Here is a 17,509-nt window from a genome sequence, read left to right on the forward strand (position 1 = left end):
AAGTGTTTCACAGAGGTTTTGCATGGATTTATGCATATACTGGACTGTTATGTAAGTTACATTTGTACTTCATGGTTTAAGCCCCTAGTATCCATAGGTGGCTACCTCTCTACATCTTGAGCCTCAATGACCAGATTTTCTCCTGTCATGGATGTGGCCAAGACTGATTATTAGTGAAGGACAAAGCCAGACAGCCAAAGTTTGGCCACCAGTAACTGAGAATTCACAGCTTGCAGAATCTCTTTAATCTGGAACTCAGTCCTGCTTCCCAGACAGCGAGCCTATCATTGGTTAATAAGGAGTGATGTCATCTTAATAAAGGCAGATTAATAGTTGCTGACTCAATAATTAGCACTTTTTAAGCAAGATGATGAGAAGTGAGTGCTGGTTCTGAGTTGAAAAAAAAATTCCTTTAATTGCCTACAAAGAAATTCTCTAAGTTTATAAGGAATCCAGAGCCATGGGGAGATTTTACACACACACACACACACACACACACACACACACACACACACACACGCTCACGCATGCGCGCACACATACGCGCACAGAGACAGAGACTTTATTCTGGGTCAGATGAAAATTTGGAAGAAGACACTATAATATCAAATCTTTTCTTTCTAAAGTATAATTTTCTATTTTAATATATATTTGGGTTTTTTTTCAAGACTGTGTTTCTCTGTAGCTTTGGAGTCTATCCCGGAACTAGCTCTTGTAGACCAGGCTGGCCTTAAACTCACAGAGATCCGCCTGCCTCTGCCTCCCGAGTGCTGGGATTAAAAGCGTGCACCACCACTGCCTGGCCCTTATTTATATTTTAATATAATTTTGTTGATTCCTCTTCCTGAGGCTACTTGGGCATGCCTAGTGGATGTTAAGGGGTAGTATGTGGATGTTGTTATAAACCTCTACAGCCCCTTCGGAAGTTTCTTCAGATACACACAGCTAAAGATACATGCATTTTTGTGCTAGGACTAACCTGCAACCCATTTCTTAGGATGAGTTGGAGATCTCCAGAGGCCCCTAGGAGCTTTCCACATTACACTCCTGGGGACCTCCCCTTTCCACTGGCCCTTTGACTTGCACAGAAACCTCCTGCATTCAGGAAGTTAGTCCTTAACTCATTAGCAAACCTAACAATAATTAAAGGTTCTGTAAGCATTATGAGGAAATTGGCCAGTTGCCACAATGTAACATAAACAGAGAATCTTATTTATATTGAATCATTCTCTGCCTCCGTCCCAGAAGGATTAGGAGATGTGTGTTGCCCAGCACGTAAGAAAGATAACAATTAGCTCCGCTGCCACTTTATTGGAGCTTTACTCTGACATCCATTACCGCTGGGACCCTGCGCAAAATAGAAATGTTGATGGATTTGTTTGTGTTGGGATTTAAGTATCAAAGGAGAAAGTGACAACAGCAGAGAAAATCTGGCACAGAGCGCCCAACCCTGATTACGGAGTGCCTACACTCATTGCACCTGCTCACCCTGTTCTGCCATGCAAACCAGCCCACCTCCTCTCTGACTTAGCATAGGGCAGCCTGGTGGGCGTGTTCCCAGCAGCCCACCCTTGTCTTCACCAGGCGGAAGTTGGAATTGTTCAATATATGGATTCGCTGATGTCTGCGTGACAGCAGCAGGCAGAGGAGGACAGGCAGATGGTCAATGATCCTTGGCTGGAATAAATTTACAGAAAGCATTCCAGCAGGCCCCAGGGGAAAGCATGCATTCCTGCGTGAAGCAAAGCTCCTGGAAGTGCCACTGATGGGTGAACTTTGATCCACTTTAAGGGAAGATGAGTAGACTCGGCCGACAGGCCCTTCGTAAGCGAACAGTGCACTTATTTCAGCACACAAGGTGTTAGACCCCATTTCACTGCACTGACCCCCACTTCAGTGCACATGCTGGAAGTTGAACCCCTACTATCCACAGCCATTTGTAGAGCGTTTCAGACACCCTGGAAAAAGAAATTTTATTTCTACAAAGGCACACAAATTGAAGTCACTTCCCTAGTACTTAAGGACGTCTAGAAGATATTATAAAACAATACCTTGTAAAATATATTCAGATTCTTTAAAGTCATATTTAACATACCATAATTTGAGCGTCCTAAGCCTCCCTAGCATCTCCCTTGCTAGCTCACATGATGAAAATGTATTCTTTTAAAAAATAGGTGTGATTTGTTCTTCCTTACTATTTGGAAGCTTTCGTTCTGCTCTGTTACCTGTGTCCCTACACAGAAAACAGGGTTAATATGCAAAGAAGGCAGCTTGAAAAAGAAGCTTTTGTGTGAATGTGTTTGCACACTTCTACCCTCCTCTCCCAATCTGAGATTCTGATGCTCCCTCCCCTTGGTGCCTGTCACACCTACAGTACCTCAGTGCACAGACTGTGAAACAGTGAATGGCTGGGGAGTGGGGTTCAAGGCCCAGGAACCCCTGCAGTGTGACCCGGCCCAACCCCAAGTCTCAGTTCCCAGCATCAGCTCAGACCATGGTGTGACAGAGACCAAGGAGGCCCTGCTCTGATGCCACCCCCTCTGCTTCCAGACAAGATCGAGGATGAACTAGAGATGACCATGGTTTGCCACCGGCCTGAGGGACTGGAGCAGCTTGAGGCCCAGACGAACTTCACCAAGAGGGAGCTGCAAGTCCTTTACCGAGGATTCAAAAATGTAAGACCCCCCCAGAGGCTCTGAGGCCTGGTGTGATTTCCCACAGAACAAAGCTCTTTTGGTGCCGATGGAGTCCCTTGTGTGCAGAGGTTCAAGGAGGCCACCACTATGAACCCGCACCTGGGAAGAAAGAAAACTTGCAGGAGAACAAGGTCTCAGCAGACAGGAACCTCACCCCCTACACAGAGGTGCCACAGGGTTGGGTGACCTCAGAGAAGCCCTCCCCGCCCAGGTGCTGACCTTAGCTTGACACTCACAATTTACCCTCTGTCGGGTGTCCCAACAGTGAAGGGACTGAGCTCTACTGATTTGTGCCAGCGAGGCCCACGAAGAGTGGTATAGCAGCCTGAGTGTCGCTGGGTTCATGTCTCTGAAAGTTGGTCCAGTGGGACCAGATTTTCTTCTCCAACTGCTGGAAGCTTCTTTTTCTGTGAGTCACACAGACAGCCAGGTTCTTAGCAAAGGAGCATGGGAGAAAGAAAGCTGACAGACACAGAAGTCCGTGAGTAAGTGTGTTTGAGATTGTAGGCTTCCTTGGACAGAGTCACAAAAACTTAGAACAGGCTTAACCAGGATCCAAACCTAGACCTTTAGGACTCTAAAGCCAAGACTCTCCCAGAACAGCACCTATGCTGTGATGACGTCCCCTCTCTTACAGAGTAGCTTTTTAAGGTGGGATTACCTCCCAGGTCCCCACCCCCCGGAGACACCCAGTAGTACATAGCTCTTTGCCCAGGCTCTGCCCATGAGAGGATAGGGGGAACCTGTGCAGGCTCCACCCCCCAGGACAGACTCCCAGACCCTTCCCACTCACTCGCTCTCTGCTCCATACAGGAGTGCCCCAGTGGCGTGGTCAATGAAGAAACATTCAAGCAGATCTACGCGCAGTTTTTCCCTCATGGAGGTGAGTAGATCCTTGGGAAATAACCTCCCAGAATCCTCCCCAATGATCAGCCTTCCCTTCCTCTCACTACCCCCATTCTTTGTCTCCATCTTCTTCGGGGTCTGAGGAGAACTTATGGCGAGATTTTTCCCTTACTACAAAAATACAGAATTCTCTGAGGGGAAATGAACTCACTCCACAAGAAGAGCTGGTAGTGCAGTATCAAGAAGAATCATGTCTAGAAAGAGGTGTCATGACCCCAGAAGGAACAATTTGAGTTTCAGAGACTTTAAGCAATTTACTCAAGATCACACAGCTTATATGTGGCAGACCAGGAACAGAACGTATATGAGACAAAATCTTCGTCATCTTGCTAAGACAGCTTGATATTTTGTAAACAACATTAGTAAATACTACAGACGATAAAAAAAAATTCAATGAACCAAAATCAGTTGTGGACAGTGTGACATTGCGCTCACTTACAAAGCCAAGTTACCGAGGACACTGAACCCCCGACCACCTGCCCAGTTTGGAAAAGTTCACACATCAGGGACCCTTCCTCTTGTGACCTTCCTGTGCCACCTGCCCACAGGTGTCACCTGGACAGCTGCAGAACACCTTTTCTGGGTTCTAACAAGATACTCAAGTGTCCCACATCCTTCTTGGGCCCTCACACAGGTGTCCCCCTGGTGTGGGTCTCTGTGTTGGGGAGAAGGAGCTTCATGTCACGGTAGCACCAGACTCCCAGGTTTTGAATGCCATGGAGACGCCGTTTTCACTGTGTGGCAGGGAGGCTCCAGGTGAAAGCATCTCTTCACGTGTTGCAAGAGTCAGGTCTTGCCCTATCCCCCTCTGCAGAGATGTGGAATGGATGTTCAGAGATGTCTCGTTAGATGTCTACAGACACGGCCATATGGAAACAGCCTGGATCCGAGCTCAGGTCTCTGCTCACAAGGGAAAGCCCAGAGAAACAGGTCACACAGAGAAACAGGAAGGGAACCATTCTCAAGATGATGAGGTAGAGAGAGCCAAGGACCTGCCTAACCTTTTGCTAGAACTTCTAGCCTAAACTCCAGGGGCTGAGCAAATGGCTCTCGATCCATCCTCCTTACCTTCGCTCTGGTCCCATCCCTGCCAGTTTTCCAGTGCTGTCTCTTCCCTCTGTGGAAACTAGCCCCATCCCCCCCCCACTCACTTGCTTTTCCCTCTGCTTTACAGATGCCAGCACATATGCCCATTACCTCTTCAATGCCTTCGACACCACCCAGACAGGCTCTGTGAAGTTCGAGGTACAGTCTGGGTGTCTCTTGGTTGTTCATTGCCTCTTGCTCCAAATTTGGGGATTGAGGAAATAGTTAATTATTCAGTTAAAACTTTACTCATTTAGCAAACATGGCCTGAGGACAGAGAGGAGACTTCCCCTGCCCTCTAGACACTGGGAGTGGGTTATGGAGACAACTTAAAAGCTCTCTTGCACTCCGCAGGCTGGGTGGTAGCCTCTGGAGCTAGCATTTGGCATTTATTAACTTGTTTAACTTTTATAATAGCACTACAAAGTGGGAGTTATATTATCATTGTACAGAAGAAGAAAATAAGGCAGAGGCCAAGTAGCTTTTCCAAGGTCAAAGAGAGAGTAAGTGGCCAAGGGGGTGTAGGGGTTTTGAACACAGGCAGTATGTTTCTTCAGCCTGGCTCAAAGCCACTGGAACACAACCATTGCAGCCATGGACCAACGGGGAAAGCAGAATTAACGGCCTTAGGGTGTCCACACATACAAAAGGGGCATCAGAAACTGCAGTATGGGGAACGGATGACAGACGTTCTTTGCTGGCATCGCCCATTTCCACCTAGCCGACAGGAGGGTGTGGGAGGCACCATTTCATAAAAGCACCGTAGTCTAACCTGGAGGTAAAGCTTCTCTCCAGCCACGCGGTGGCTCAGGGATAAACTTTTGCTCTCGCCTTTCCATTTCTTAGGACTTCGTGACGGCTCTGTCTATTTTACTGAGAGGGACAGTCCATGAAAAGCTAAGGTGGACATTTAATTTGTATGACATCAATAAAGACGGCTACATAAACAAAGAGGTGAGTACCCAGAATAGAACAGAGAAGAGAGTTCTTTAAGGCATAGGTGACAACCATCAGATCTCATTACCTACAACCCAGCCCATTCCGTCTAATAAAACCATAGAAGCAGAAGACCAGGGAAGGGTAGGCAGCTGTCTCAAAAAAAATTAATAAAAGAAAAATCCCAGAGAATTTCAGAATCTTCACCGCTTGGCTCTTAGAGTCTCAGTACATGTGTTTAGCCAGTGAGCCGCTCACGGTCTGCCATTCAAGTCACCTGTATGTCTCCTGTAAACTGATGTGCCTTTGGGGCTTAACGTTGACATCTGGGACTTTTTGCTGAGCTCCTATATCTCAGGCCTAATGCATAGAGCTGTGGAGATCGTCTCTAAGCTTGATCTCAGCTCTGCAAGGTTCTCCTCTCAGAGTATATACACAGTCGAGTTCCCTGTTCACTCGGCCATGGGGGTCCAACACAGATCTAAGAACTCATTCAGTTCTGGGTGCTGGAGACCAAACAGTGAGAAATCAGGTCAGGCCTGACTGTCCTGGAGTCGTGCAGCGGGAGGAACAAAAGCAGCGAAATGTAGGGCAGGTAGGAGTAGCAAGGGCCTCTCTAAGGTGCATTGCCAGGCCAGGGCCAATCACCCACAAAAGCCTGGGAAAGTGTCCCAGGCAAAAGTCAGAGCCACTAGAGGGGTTCTGGAGGAAAGTGGAGTTCCATGTGCCCTCCAAACAGAAGAGCTTGCTGTTGGCTGCAAGCTGGGGTATGAAGAAAAGCCCGACAGGCTCATAATGAAGCCTGAAGGTTGTTGGACTCAGACACTGGAAGATTGGGGTAGACAGCCCACTCCACCTACTGGGGGCTGCTGGTGCACAGCAGAGCTTTTGAGACACACAAGTGCTAAAGGTAGTTCAAAGTCAGCAGGAAAATTTGAATAGTTTCCTGTCACTAAGAGAAATAAAATTCGAAAAACTCAGGAAAAGTTTAAGCTCCTCAGATATCTTTCTGGTGACTACTAAGAGAAACCCTACAAAACTGAGGCAGAAGGAACTTCCCAACTTTTTTTATTTTTCGAGACAGGGTTTGTAGCCCTGGCTGTCCCAGAACTATATTTACACAATAAAAAAAGAAAAACTGAAATCCTAAAGCTAACATCTGCTTACTATTGAATATTGCCAGGAATTCCACCCCTACATATTTACCTAAGAAAAATAAAAAGGTGTAATTCCATAAATACCTACACGGAGATTTGCATGCTACCTTTATCCACAATAGCCCCCACATTGCACACAACCCAAATGTCTTTCACCAGGATGGCAGATAAGTATATTGTTGCTACCCATCCAGTGGGTACTCAACAGTCAGAAGAAATAGACCACTGTCACATGCAACAGTGGGCATGGTTTCTGTACCCTTTATGTGCGTTTAACACAGACAGGCTCAGACTTACAGTATTACAGACTTACATTTGCCTCAAATTCTATTAAGTGAAAATACCTTTAATGACCAAAGTTTCATTGGCCATGGCTTGATGCCAGGGCTTGGCAGACGGTGTCGAAGCTTCTTGAGGAGATAAAAAACTAATGCAGGTGCTGTGTGTGGAGGTGGCACAGCTGTGTACATTTGCCATAGTTTATCGAGCAGGACACTTAAGATGAGTGAGTCTGCTGTAAGCATTCTTAAAGGGAGATCTCGTTTGAAGATAGGAGCGCCTGGACAATAGGAAGTGCTCCAAACGCGTTGAATGAAAAAAAAATTAAGAGCTTTGGCAAAGCATATAAAAGAAAACAAGAATCCCATCTCACTTAAAATACACATCACAAATTCTAAATAAAGTGCCGGGAAATTAATCCTAGCACTCTAGTTAAAGGAGCATGCATGGGAAGGAGCAGGTTTACTGCAGAAGCAATTCAACATTAGAGAATACCTATTAAATAATTCAGCCCATCAAAAGACCAAACCATGTAATTCTAAAATCATCTTCCATCAAGTTTGCCGTATGTCCTTGATCAGTTTTTAAACTCCTAATAAAACGGGACTAAAATACATCGTGAGCTTAGTAGAATGTGCTCCAGCCTTCTGCACAGCTTTCCCCTGCGTGGTGACGTCACAGACAAGCTCGGCTGCAGCTGAGATGAAGACTTGAGTGTTTGCTATTGACCCACATCATCTGTTCGTACTGCTAAAAGCTCTTTAAAAACAATGGGACAGAAGCACACACCTGGAAAGCTAGGGCAGCCTTTGCAAATGCCATGATTCTCTTCTCTATTTATGTATTTGCCTGCAACAAGGTCTCTCATTGTAGCTCCAGCTGACTGAAACACACCGTGTAGGCCAGTGAATGCATGCCTTGAATGCATGCATGGTGATCCTCCTTAGGACTGGGATTACAAGCATGTGCCTCCCTGTTCAACCATGACATGATTTCATCCTTAGGAAGGAAAGAGACAAGAAAAACAACTTAAACAATGTGAACTAAGACCATGTCCTGCAATCAACATCTATGCAGAAATCAAGCGGGTGGCCCATGTCTCATAACTATTTAGAAAGTTCAACTAAGATATTCTAATCGTGCAGCAGTAAAATGTAATGTGCATAAGCATTTAAAAATATCCATAATTTAGATGAAGAAAAAGTTTTCTGAAAACTGGGGGGGGGGGGGGGTCTATAGGAAACACCTGTCATTTTCTGAAGGGAAGACTATTATGAAGATGATGATATTGTAAAAATAGCTATTTGTCTTTAATTTAAAATTTATTTGTTTCTAACCAACATAAAATCATTGTTTGGGGAGAAAACTAACACATTAGAAAAGTCACCAGCTGAAGACAGAAATGATCATTTTCAAAAAGTGGAAACAGGACTATGACATATTATGGTATGGTATGTGAGAAGATGAGGGGGGACCGGTAGACTGGGGAAACAGGAGGAAGCTGGGAGCCAATAGTCACTCCATTCCTAACAGAAAGAGCCCAAGGACCAGAATTAACAGATGTGGATAATGAAATAGATGACCCAGGAAAACTGGCTAGCTATGGTGTTTCCTCGGTGAGTGAATGAATATTCTAGATGTCACACATGTAAGTCAGTCATAGATACACAGGTGATCTCTAGCTACAAAAGAACCAGGAATACAGCGAGTGAGGCGGTGAACAGCGCTCCTCCATGTCCTCTGCTTCAGTTCCTGCCCCCAGGCTCCTGCCTTGAGTTCCTGCCCTGGCTCCACTTCATGGAGAACCGCAAGCTGTAAAATGAGGCAAACACTTAGTCTCTCCTCAAAAGAGAAATAAGTGTCACACCTAACTGAATCTGAATGGGAAAGCATAAAATTAAAACACAAAGAAAAGTATTAATGATGTCATTCTGAATATTTTCATATTCTTAACCTCAAAAATTGCCATCAGCAACATTGGAAAGCAGGTGGCACAGCTATTAAAACATCTGCAACTTGTAGGAAGTGGTGGTGCTTCTTACCAGGCACTAGCTAAGGAAGGTCTCACATCTGCTTCCCTTGCATCTCCTTGGCATCATGTCTAGCACATGGTGCATACTTTAAAATTCCCTATAAATAAATGTATACATCCCACAAAGTATATAAAGAGCTCTGACAATTAAATGAAAAATAAATACAGTGAATGAAGTAGGTGAGCAAATAGTTTGTGCTAATTCAGTAAGAACTAGTCAATGGGGGAGAGGCAGGGAGGGGAGCAGAGAAAAATGTAGAGCTCAATAAAAAAATCAATAAAAAGAGAACTAGTCAATGTGTGCGACAAAGATCATGAAGAAAACAATGGAATTTCTATCACATTACAAAGGCTCTAGACTCTCAAATTTTCCTTTTTTATTAATTAATTTTTTCCCAGCCCAATCACAGTTTCCCCGCCCTCCTATCCTAGTCCCTCCCCCCCAGTCTTCCCTCTCTCCACATCCATCCACTTTTCTTCTTTCCTCTTCGGAAAAGGGCAGGCATTCCCCTGTATATCAGCCAGCTATAGCATAGCAAGTTGCAGTAAGACTGGGCACCTCCTCTCCTATTAAGGCTGGATGACTCAGTCTAGTAGGAGGAAATGGTCCTAAAAGCAGGTACCAGAGTCAGAAACAGTCCCTGTTCCCGCTCTTAGGAGTCCCACAAGGAGACCAAGCTATACAACTGTAACATATGTGCAAATTTTTTTATGTTTAATCATGTAAAATGTATGGAGGGGTGGGTTTATACAGTACCCTCGGAGGCCAGAAGTGGCTGTCAGATCCCCAGGAGCTAGAGTCACAAGCAATTGTGAGCCACATAACACGGGTGCTGGTAACAGAACTCGGGTCCTCTGTTAGAGCAGTACACACTCTCTACCGCCGAACCATCTTTCCAGGCCCAAATTTCAAGCACTCACTATACAGCAGGTGACCATTTAAAATCACAGAAGATTAACAATTGTATGTAATTTCATGTTTAAAAAAATAAAGTACTAATATAGTACTATATCGATTTTATAAACATCTAAGTTCTTACATACATACTTACATGCATGATACTCTAAATTAAGATATTCAAATAGTACTTTACACAACACCTAAAGAAAGAAACCTCAGATGGGTTTTTATGCCATCTGACCTTCAACCTTGGGTCAATTCATTTTCCCATCACATCGTTGAACAAACCTACTAACTATTCCATTTTTTTAATGAACAAAGTAGTCAGAATTATCACTGTTAATGTTTATCAGACATCTCTAGATGTCAGAATTAAGGGTGGGGTGGACATAAGTGTGATTAAGTAGATTCCTGAGACGTCATCCTAGCAAGCATTCTGGAACATTCTTACCACGTTTGCAGGCAATGAGAATCCCAAACAACCAAAATTGGTCTTTCTGTCCAAAAGTTCTCAAGCAGGAAAGAGCTCAATGACCACAAGGGTATAAAAGGCCAGTAAGGTGCATCTCTTGAAACGGATATGTGGATACAAATCCATTTCCTAGTTCAATATGCTGGGGCAGTCCTGGAGAAAAGACCACTGATAATTCTTTCTAAACACCTTTATCCATTTTTTTTTTTTTAACAAAAGGATCCAGTCTCGTTAGAGAGCTATTTGTCTTGGACCTGGGAAAGAAGAAATAGAAACTGAACCTGAATCCTGGCTGGGGTAGATCAAACAGCTACAGACATCAGCCTAGAGGCGTTTTAATAAGCCAAGACTAGGGCAAATTAATCAACAAAATAAAACATGACAATATTGGATTGTCACCAACAAAACATAATAGATGGCCACAAGTTCAAAGAACTAAATACATAAAAGAAAATAGGCATTTCTTGCTTACAGAAGTATTTCAGTACATCTACAGTTATTAATAACCTACTTTTAAAAAGCCTCAAGTGTCCTGTGGATGCTGGCTGTTGGCTCCCTTGTCCTAATTTAAAACAGCAACAGAATCATAGAGGATTTTTAAATCCCTTATCTAAACCATTAACTTTTTAAAGGTAATAATATAGAATTGTCATCAAACAAATGCCATAGTGATCACTTTTGCTTTTCAAAGTGTATTGACAACTCAGAGAGTTGACAGACAATCCCTTAATCAAATAATCACCAATCACCAGACACTGCTACACTGCATACTTCCCTGATGGTGCACTGACAGAACAGAGCATCCATCACTTCTACAGAGCCTTGCCCAAGCTAAGGGACCGTCTACAAAACAACTGAGCAACATGCCCATCATGCTTGTCAGGGTCCTGAAAACATGAAGAACACACAACTCCACACAAAGTGCAATCTCAAGTAGAAAAGTGTCAGTGGCAAAAGGATGAGATATGGATAAACCCAATGGTTTAGCTAGTAATATTGTAGCCATGCTAATTTCCTGGTTTCAATTACTTTTCTACAGTTTCACAAGTTTTAATATTAAGGAAGACTGGGTAAGAGGTATACGTGAGTCCTCCACATTAGTTTTGCAACTTTTCTGTAAGTTTAAAGTTATCAATTACAGGTTTAGAGAAACCCTCCAGTGTCCTGTTGATAAGCCTTCTGTTAGCTACTTTTTTCTTAATTTAAATAGCAACAGAACCCATGAGGGTGTTTAAAAGGCGAGCCTAAGTTGTCTTTAAGCCAGAATAACACTCCATTGTCTCAGTCTGTGAATGGGGAATTCAATGCTGTCCCTCCCCCGAGGACAAAGCAAGAAGAGGTAACCACCAAGGCATCTGAAGGCAGGGCGGAGTCCCCCACTTTCTCTGAGGAGGGGGTTTCATCTTGTCCTCTAGCTCCCATTCATCTCCCTAAAACAGCTCTCTTAATCACTCCGGTTGGCAAAAAGGAACCCTAAAAATTCCTAAATTCTGCCCCCCTAAGAAGGTTTGACCTCATGGTCCCAACAGTGTGTGCCTCCATGTCCCCTTCCAGGAGATGATGGACATAGTCAAAGCCATCTACGACATGATGGGGAAATACACCTATCCTGTGCTCAAAGAGGATACTCCCAGGCAGCATGTGGATGTCTTCTTCCAGGTACGTACGCACCTGCGCACAGGCTTATACTGATGGATAGGAGATGTTCTTTGTGAGGCAGACCAGTATGTGTTACAGAAGAGGACAGAGGGTATGATGTCATTAACTATAAATGCTACAGTCTATAAAAACTCTCAGATTCTCTCCTTGAATAGAGAAGAGTTCGTTCCTCGCATCTCCTTACTTCCTGAGCACGTTTGTCTGGGCTGCAAAGGGGGAATAAATGGAATCTATTAAAAACCATTAAACCAGTAAAGCCAGACTGCAAGATCCCCAACTGGAGCATTTAGTTAAGGATAGGTGGACACTGCTCATGATTCAGTGGAGAAGTGGTGTCCTTAAGTTAAAAAAAAAATCTAACAATATAAAGTATTTTTTAAAAAAATGCCAGCTCACTCTAATCCAAGCCTCCCACTTTGCAGCTAAGAAAAGAGATCTTTCTGATATCTTGAAAAATTACACAGAAAATCCGCACAGAGATAGACCAGAACCTTCTGTGCCCAGCATTCTTTCTGCCAGATAGAGAAGCCAGGAGAAAGTATGTGGAACAGGTTCTGTGGTTGGAAATGGACTTAGTGTACTCCAAGATTCATGGGAGCCTGGTCGTCAGCATGGCAGTGTTTAAGGTCATGGAATCCTTAATGAATGGGGCTGATGGGAGGTGACTGGGTCCTCAAGACACTGCCTCAGAGATGCGAGTGCTGCAGATGCTATGAGCCAGAACTGAATAAGCAAGGCTGGTCCGTCCTCATTCTCTGGCTTCCTGTTTGGCTGTGTGACTTCTTTCACCTGTGCCCACTAAAATGATGCCATCCTTCATGAGGCTTTTGCCAGACAGAAACTGGTGATGAGCTCTTAAACCTCTAGAACAATAAGAAGAGGCCTCCTTTCTTTCTACAACACCCAGCCTCAGCCTTTTGCTGTAGTAACAGAAACAGACTACTCCATGTTGGGATGCCTCCAGAACAATAATGTAGCAATAAGGTTAGTGTTGGGACCAATCTTTTGAAGTAAGGAAGCTCACGAGGACCATCATACTGTAACGAGGAACGAACTAACTAGCAAAAGACCATTGTAACTCTGGGCTTAACACAGAGAAAATTCTGAAATGTGAAATTCCAGGTTCTTTAGAGACCTCTCTGTTGTGTCTTTCAGAAAATGGATAAAAATAAAGATGGCATCGTAACTTTAGATGAATTTCTTGAATCCTGTCAGGAGGTAAGGATGGATCTCGGGACACAATTGCTCTGGGCTTTGAGATCTGGAGCATGGAGACTGTAGGGAAAGGACCTGAAATCTTCACACACCTGCAACCCCAGACTCAGAAGCCCAGTGCAGCAGCTCCACGCCCCAGCCTGGCCTGCTCAGCACAGGACTGAGCAGAAGAAGCACAGGTCTAGGAGATGCGAAGGCCAGAAAGCCTTCATAGAATGAGATTTGCCAAATAGGTGAGCCTGTCCTTCTCGCTGCCTCTGTGTCTGTTCCTCGGATGCAGAGGAACAGCTGGAAGACCTTCAACACAATTCTCAATCCAGTGGTATAGGACTGCCTAAGGTTCTTCCAAAAGTGTGTCTGCAAACTACAATTCCAGACACTCTAGAAATTGCCATCATGATGCAAATACTCAGTACCAAGGCTGCTAGGACTTGCTCATGCAAAACCAGACTCCTTGTGCAGGTGGGGGCTGCACAGGTCGGAGCCCAGGCTTGCCTTGTGCACACCGCTAAGGAGACACTCACTGCACTGCTGTTCCCTGGACCGTGCTTTGGTTAAGTCTCATGAATAAATTGGTATGGCCGGGCACTGAGCTGGAAATAGTTGCTTTGTCTCCTTAAAAGGTTTATAGTCCACCTCATTCCACAAAAGCACAGCCTAAGCTCCCCTAACGCATAGAGCACCAACCAAGCTTCAGTCACATGAAAACCCTCCTGGCAGAAGCTCCATTTGACAGCATTCCAGACTACTAACAATTAGGACAGGCTGATCACGGACTACTTTGTTTGTTTGGTTTGGTTTTGCCTTTTTTTTTTTTTGAGACAGGGTTTCTCAGTGTAATAGTTCTGGCTGTCCTGGAACTCTCTCTGTAGACCAGGCTGGCCTCAAACTCACAGAGATCTGTCTGCCTCTTCCTCTACCTCTGCCTCTGCCTCTGCCTCCCGAGTGCTGGAATTAAAGGCCTGGGCCACCACCGCCTGGCTCAACACTGATCTCTTTTTACTGACCCTTACCATTGTCCTAGAGTGTCCTTGTTGAGCTTGTTGTTCATCCATTAGTTGTCTGGGGATCCCAAGGGACTCACTAGGAACCCAGAAGGAAGCACACTGAGGTAGAGAGTAGAATCGGGTCAGCAGCAGCACCTGCGGAGTTAGAAATGTTTCAGTATTTCTTCATATGGGCAGGCTAAGCAGATGTGTCTGTCATACCCATTTCAAGAAGAGAAGACGGGGCACTACAATGTTAAGAATATGGCTAACGCTACAGTGAGTGACAGAGATGGGGTTTAAACTCTGTTGTGCTAATGTCACACACCATGCCTGACGGAAGTGCTCTTTCCTGACTTTCAGATGAGAGTGGTTTTTGGAGCTTGTTCCTCACACAAGAACCATCCACGGTGATTATTTACGTAACTCATTTTTTCCACCACCTTGCCATAGGTGGATATTATATTCAACCATACTGTATACCCAGGGAAACTAAGACCCAGACAGGTTAAGTACCATGGGTAGGAAGTGAAAGGTTCCAGGCTTGAAAACAAACTGCCTAACTCCAGAACCCATAGCAACTTACAAATATTAGTATTCTCACAATCAACTTTGTCTCTCTTGATTTTTCTCTAACTTTAAACTCAGTGGGATGCACACACGCACACACAGGGTCAATTTCCTTGACTGCTACTTTAGCTAAGCATTGCTTTACATCTCACAAAGTTTAATATTTCATATTTTCACTGTATTTTAGATCAAAATGTAGAAATGTGGTATTTAATATGCAAAGATTTAAGAACTTTACACTTTCAATATTTAATCCCACCTTTAATCCCAGCACTCGGGAGACAGGGGCAGGTAGAGCTCTGTGAGTTCGAGGCCAGCCTGGTCTACAGAGTGAGTTCCAGGACAGCCAGCGCTGTTACACAGAGAAACCCTGTCTCCAAAAAACAAAACAAACAAACAAAATAACCCTGATAATTGCTTACGAAGGCTAAGTAAAAAGAGAAATATGTTTAAATCCTCAAATTGTTAAGATCAGAAATAAAAATAATAACATCTACTTCCAGTTTTCTGATATTTAAAAAAAACTTCTTCAGTAAATTTGACAATTTGTATAAGATGTATGAATTCCTTACAAAGCATATCTTATCAAAACTAATACAAAAAGAAAACAAAAATGTAAATAGCCCTATGTCTTAAAGACATTGAATTTGTAATTTAAAACTTTACCCTAAAGAAAATGACAGGCTTAAATAGTTTATATTGGTGCATTCTTGCAAACATTTAAGGAAGAAATGATATTAATCTCAAGGAATAGAGAATAAAAGAGGACCTTCTCAGCTTGATTGATGAGGCTATCACAACCCTAAGATGGGATGTTGCAAGGTTATAGTCAGCATAATTAACTACAATAATAGAATAAACAGGAAAAATTGTGATCTACTCCACGGATATGGAAAATCATTTGATACAACACATTGACAGAGCATCTTAAAGAAAAACAACGCACTGTTCCATTGGGTCATTTTTCTCTCCTGAATGTCAAAGCGCTAAGCTAGATCTTCGCCTCTTGTTCCCTGCATGTAACGAACGCTGCTGCAGATTTCCCTTAGTATGGGACCCCCACTCTTGAGATTTTCTTGAGTATTGCACACTCAGGCTAGAGCCTCGGACAGGTCTAACCGTCTTCTCTCCCGCCACTCTCTTCCCAGGATGACAACATCATGAGGTCTCTACAGCTGTTCCAAAACGTTATGTAACAAAGGACACTCACGATCCTGCTCTCAGAGACACTGAACAAACACCTCAACGCCCTGATCTGCCCTTGTTCTGATTTTACACACCAACTCTTGGGACCTTTTACACTTTGGAAGAATTCTCTGCTGAAGACTTTCTACAAAACCTGGAACCGCGTGGCTCAGTCTCTGATTGCCAACTCGTTCTCCTTCCTCCTCTTGAGAGAGACGAGATGAAACCTGAGTTTGTTTCAGAAGCATGCCCATCTCTTCATGCTGCTGCCCTGTGGAAGGCCCCTCTGCTCGAGCTTAAACAGTAGTGCACAATTTTATGCTTACATGTCCCCGACTCACTGCCTCCAAGTCAGGCAGACCCAGAGGAATCTGGAATCCAGAGGACCTGAGCCAAATGTCCACCATCCTCTGGTGGCTTCCCAAGCCAACGTGCCTGTTTCTCTTCCTCTGGTGGGAAGAAAGAGTGTTATGCAGAACAATTAGAGTTTATTGTGACAAGATTGGGAGAAGGCAGCACCTAACACATGTAGAATAGGACAGAATTATCAAGCATGGTGTCATCAGATGACCCAAACTGCTCATGTCTTTTGTTTCCAGAGGTGGAGAGTAATAATTCTCCCACACTAGCATCCATGCTCATAAAGCAAGTCTCTTAACACGCCCGGGAGGGGAACCATTGCCCAGTGGTCTGGCCCTTCTCTCCATTCATCCCCTGCTCAAGCCCACACTGCATGTCCCTCCCAGAACGTCCAGAATGCCTGTGAAATGCTGTACTTTTATACCCTGTTCTAATCAATAAACAGAACTATTTCGTACACTCTCAATCATTTCTTCCATGACTCCGTTGCTCAGGAGAGGTAAGTTATGACAAGGGATAGTTAGTCCATCCATTTGGATTACTAATAACCATGGGGTTACTAGTACTTTCTTGGGGCCACAGTGTCCTAACCCTTAGCCCACCCTCAGTAGCATCCAGTTCAAATGCAGATACTGTGACCATATGTAACTGCAACTCCAAGGCAAAGCCTTTCACAGCATCCCCTTTCTAACAAGATTGCCCCTCCCAAGACTCCAAGATGGAAAGCCCAGCGCCCCATGTATGACAGTTGGGGTTACAGAGCTGAAAAGAAGGACCAGGCCTCTGCTGAGGAGGTGGAGTCCAAAGATTGAGCAAGGAGTTTCGTCTCATAACCATAAAATGATTACTTGGGTTCAGCATAACGTATATTATTTTTTCCAGTAATAGCTTATTAAAATTTTTCTAACAACATTCTTGAAAAGATTTAAGGAAGCACTATTATCTGTCAAAGGCTGCCTTACAAGTTTTATAGGCATTCTCTTATTTCGTGCCCGTGGAAGAACATTGCAGAAGGTAGGCTCTTGGTTTTACTTTTGAGAACCCTGAAGCTTTGATGGTAAGGGGAACA

The 17,509-nt window shown here is 44.1% G+C and overlaps 1 protein-coding gene across 5 annotated transcripts in view; it reads left to right on the forward strand.

Moving 5' to 3' along the window:
- Positions 1 to 16,897, forward strand: part of Kcnip1 (potassium voltage-gated channel interacting protein 1) — a 384,111-nt gene extending 367,214 nt beyond the window's left edge. For all 5 annotated transcript variants that reach the window (XM_041676247.1, XM_041676246.1, XM_041676248.1 and 2 more), the window contains 7 exons: positions 2,551 to 2,675; positions 3,510 to 3,579; positions 4,777 to 4,847; positions 5,535 to 5,642; positions 12,020 to 12,124; positions 13,280 to 13,342; positions 16,044 to 16,897. In XM_041676247.1, the coding sequence (XP_041532181.1) occupies positions 2,551 to 2,675; positions 3,510 to 3,579; positions 4,777 to 4,847; positions 5,535 to 5,642; positions 12,020 to 12,124; positions 13,280 to 13,342; positions 16,044 to 16,091 (590 nt within the window). In that variant the 3' untranslated portion in view covers positions 16,092 to 16,897. The remainder of the gene's footprint in view (positions 1 to 2,550; positions 2,676 to 3,509; positions 3,580 to 4,776; positions 4,848 to 5,534; positions 5,643 to 12,019; positions 12,125 to 13,279; positions 13,343 to 16,043) is intronic.
- The last annotated feature ends 612 nt before the right edge of the window (positions 16,898 to 17,509 follow it).

This window comes from Microtus oregoni, unplaced genomic scaffold (genome assembly GCF_018167655.1).
Source record: "Microtus oregoni isolate MIOR12 unplaced genomic scaffold, Mior012 000027F_ref0000203, whole genome shotgun sequence".
NCBI lineage: Eukaryota > Metazoa > Chordata > Mammalia > Rodentia > Cricetidae > Microtus > Microtus oregoni.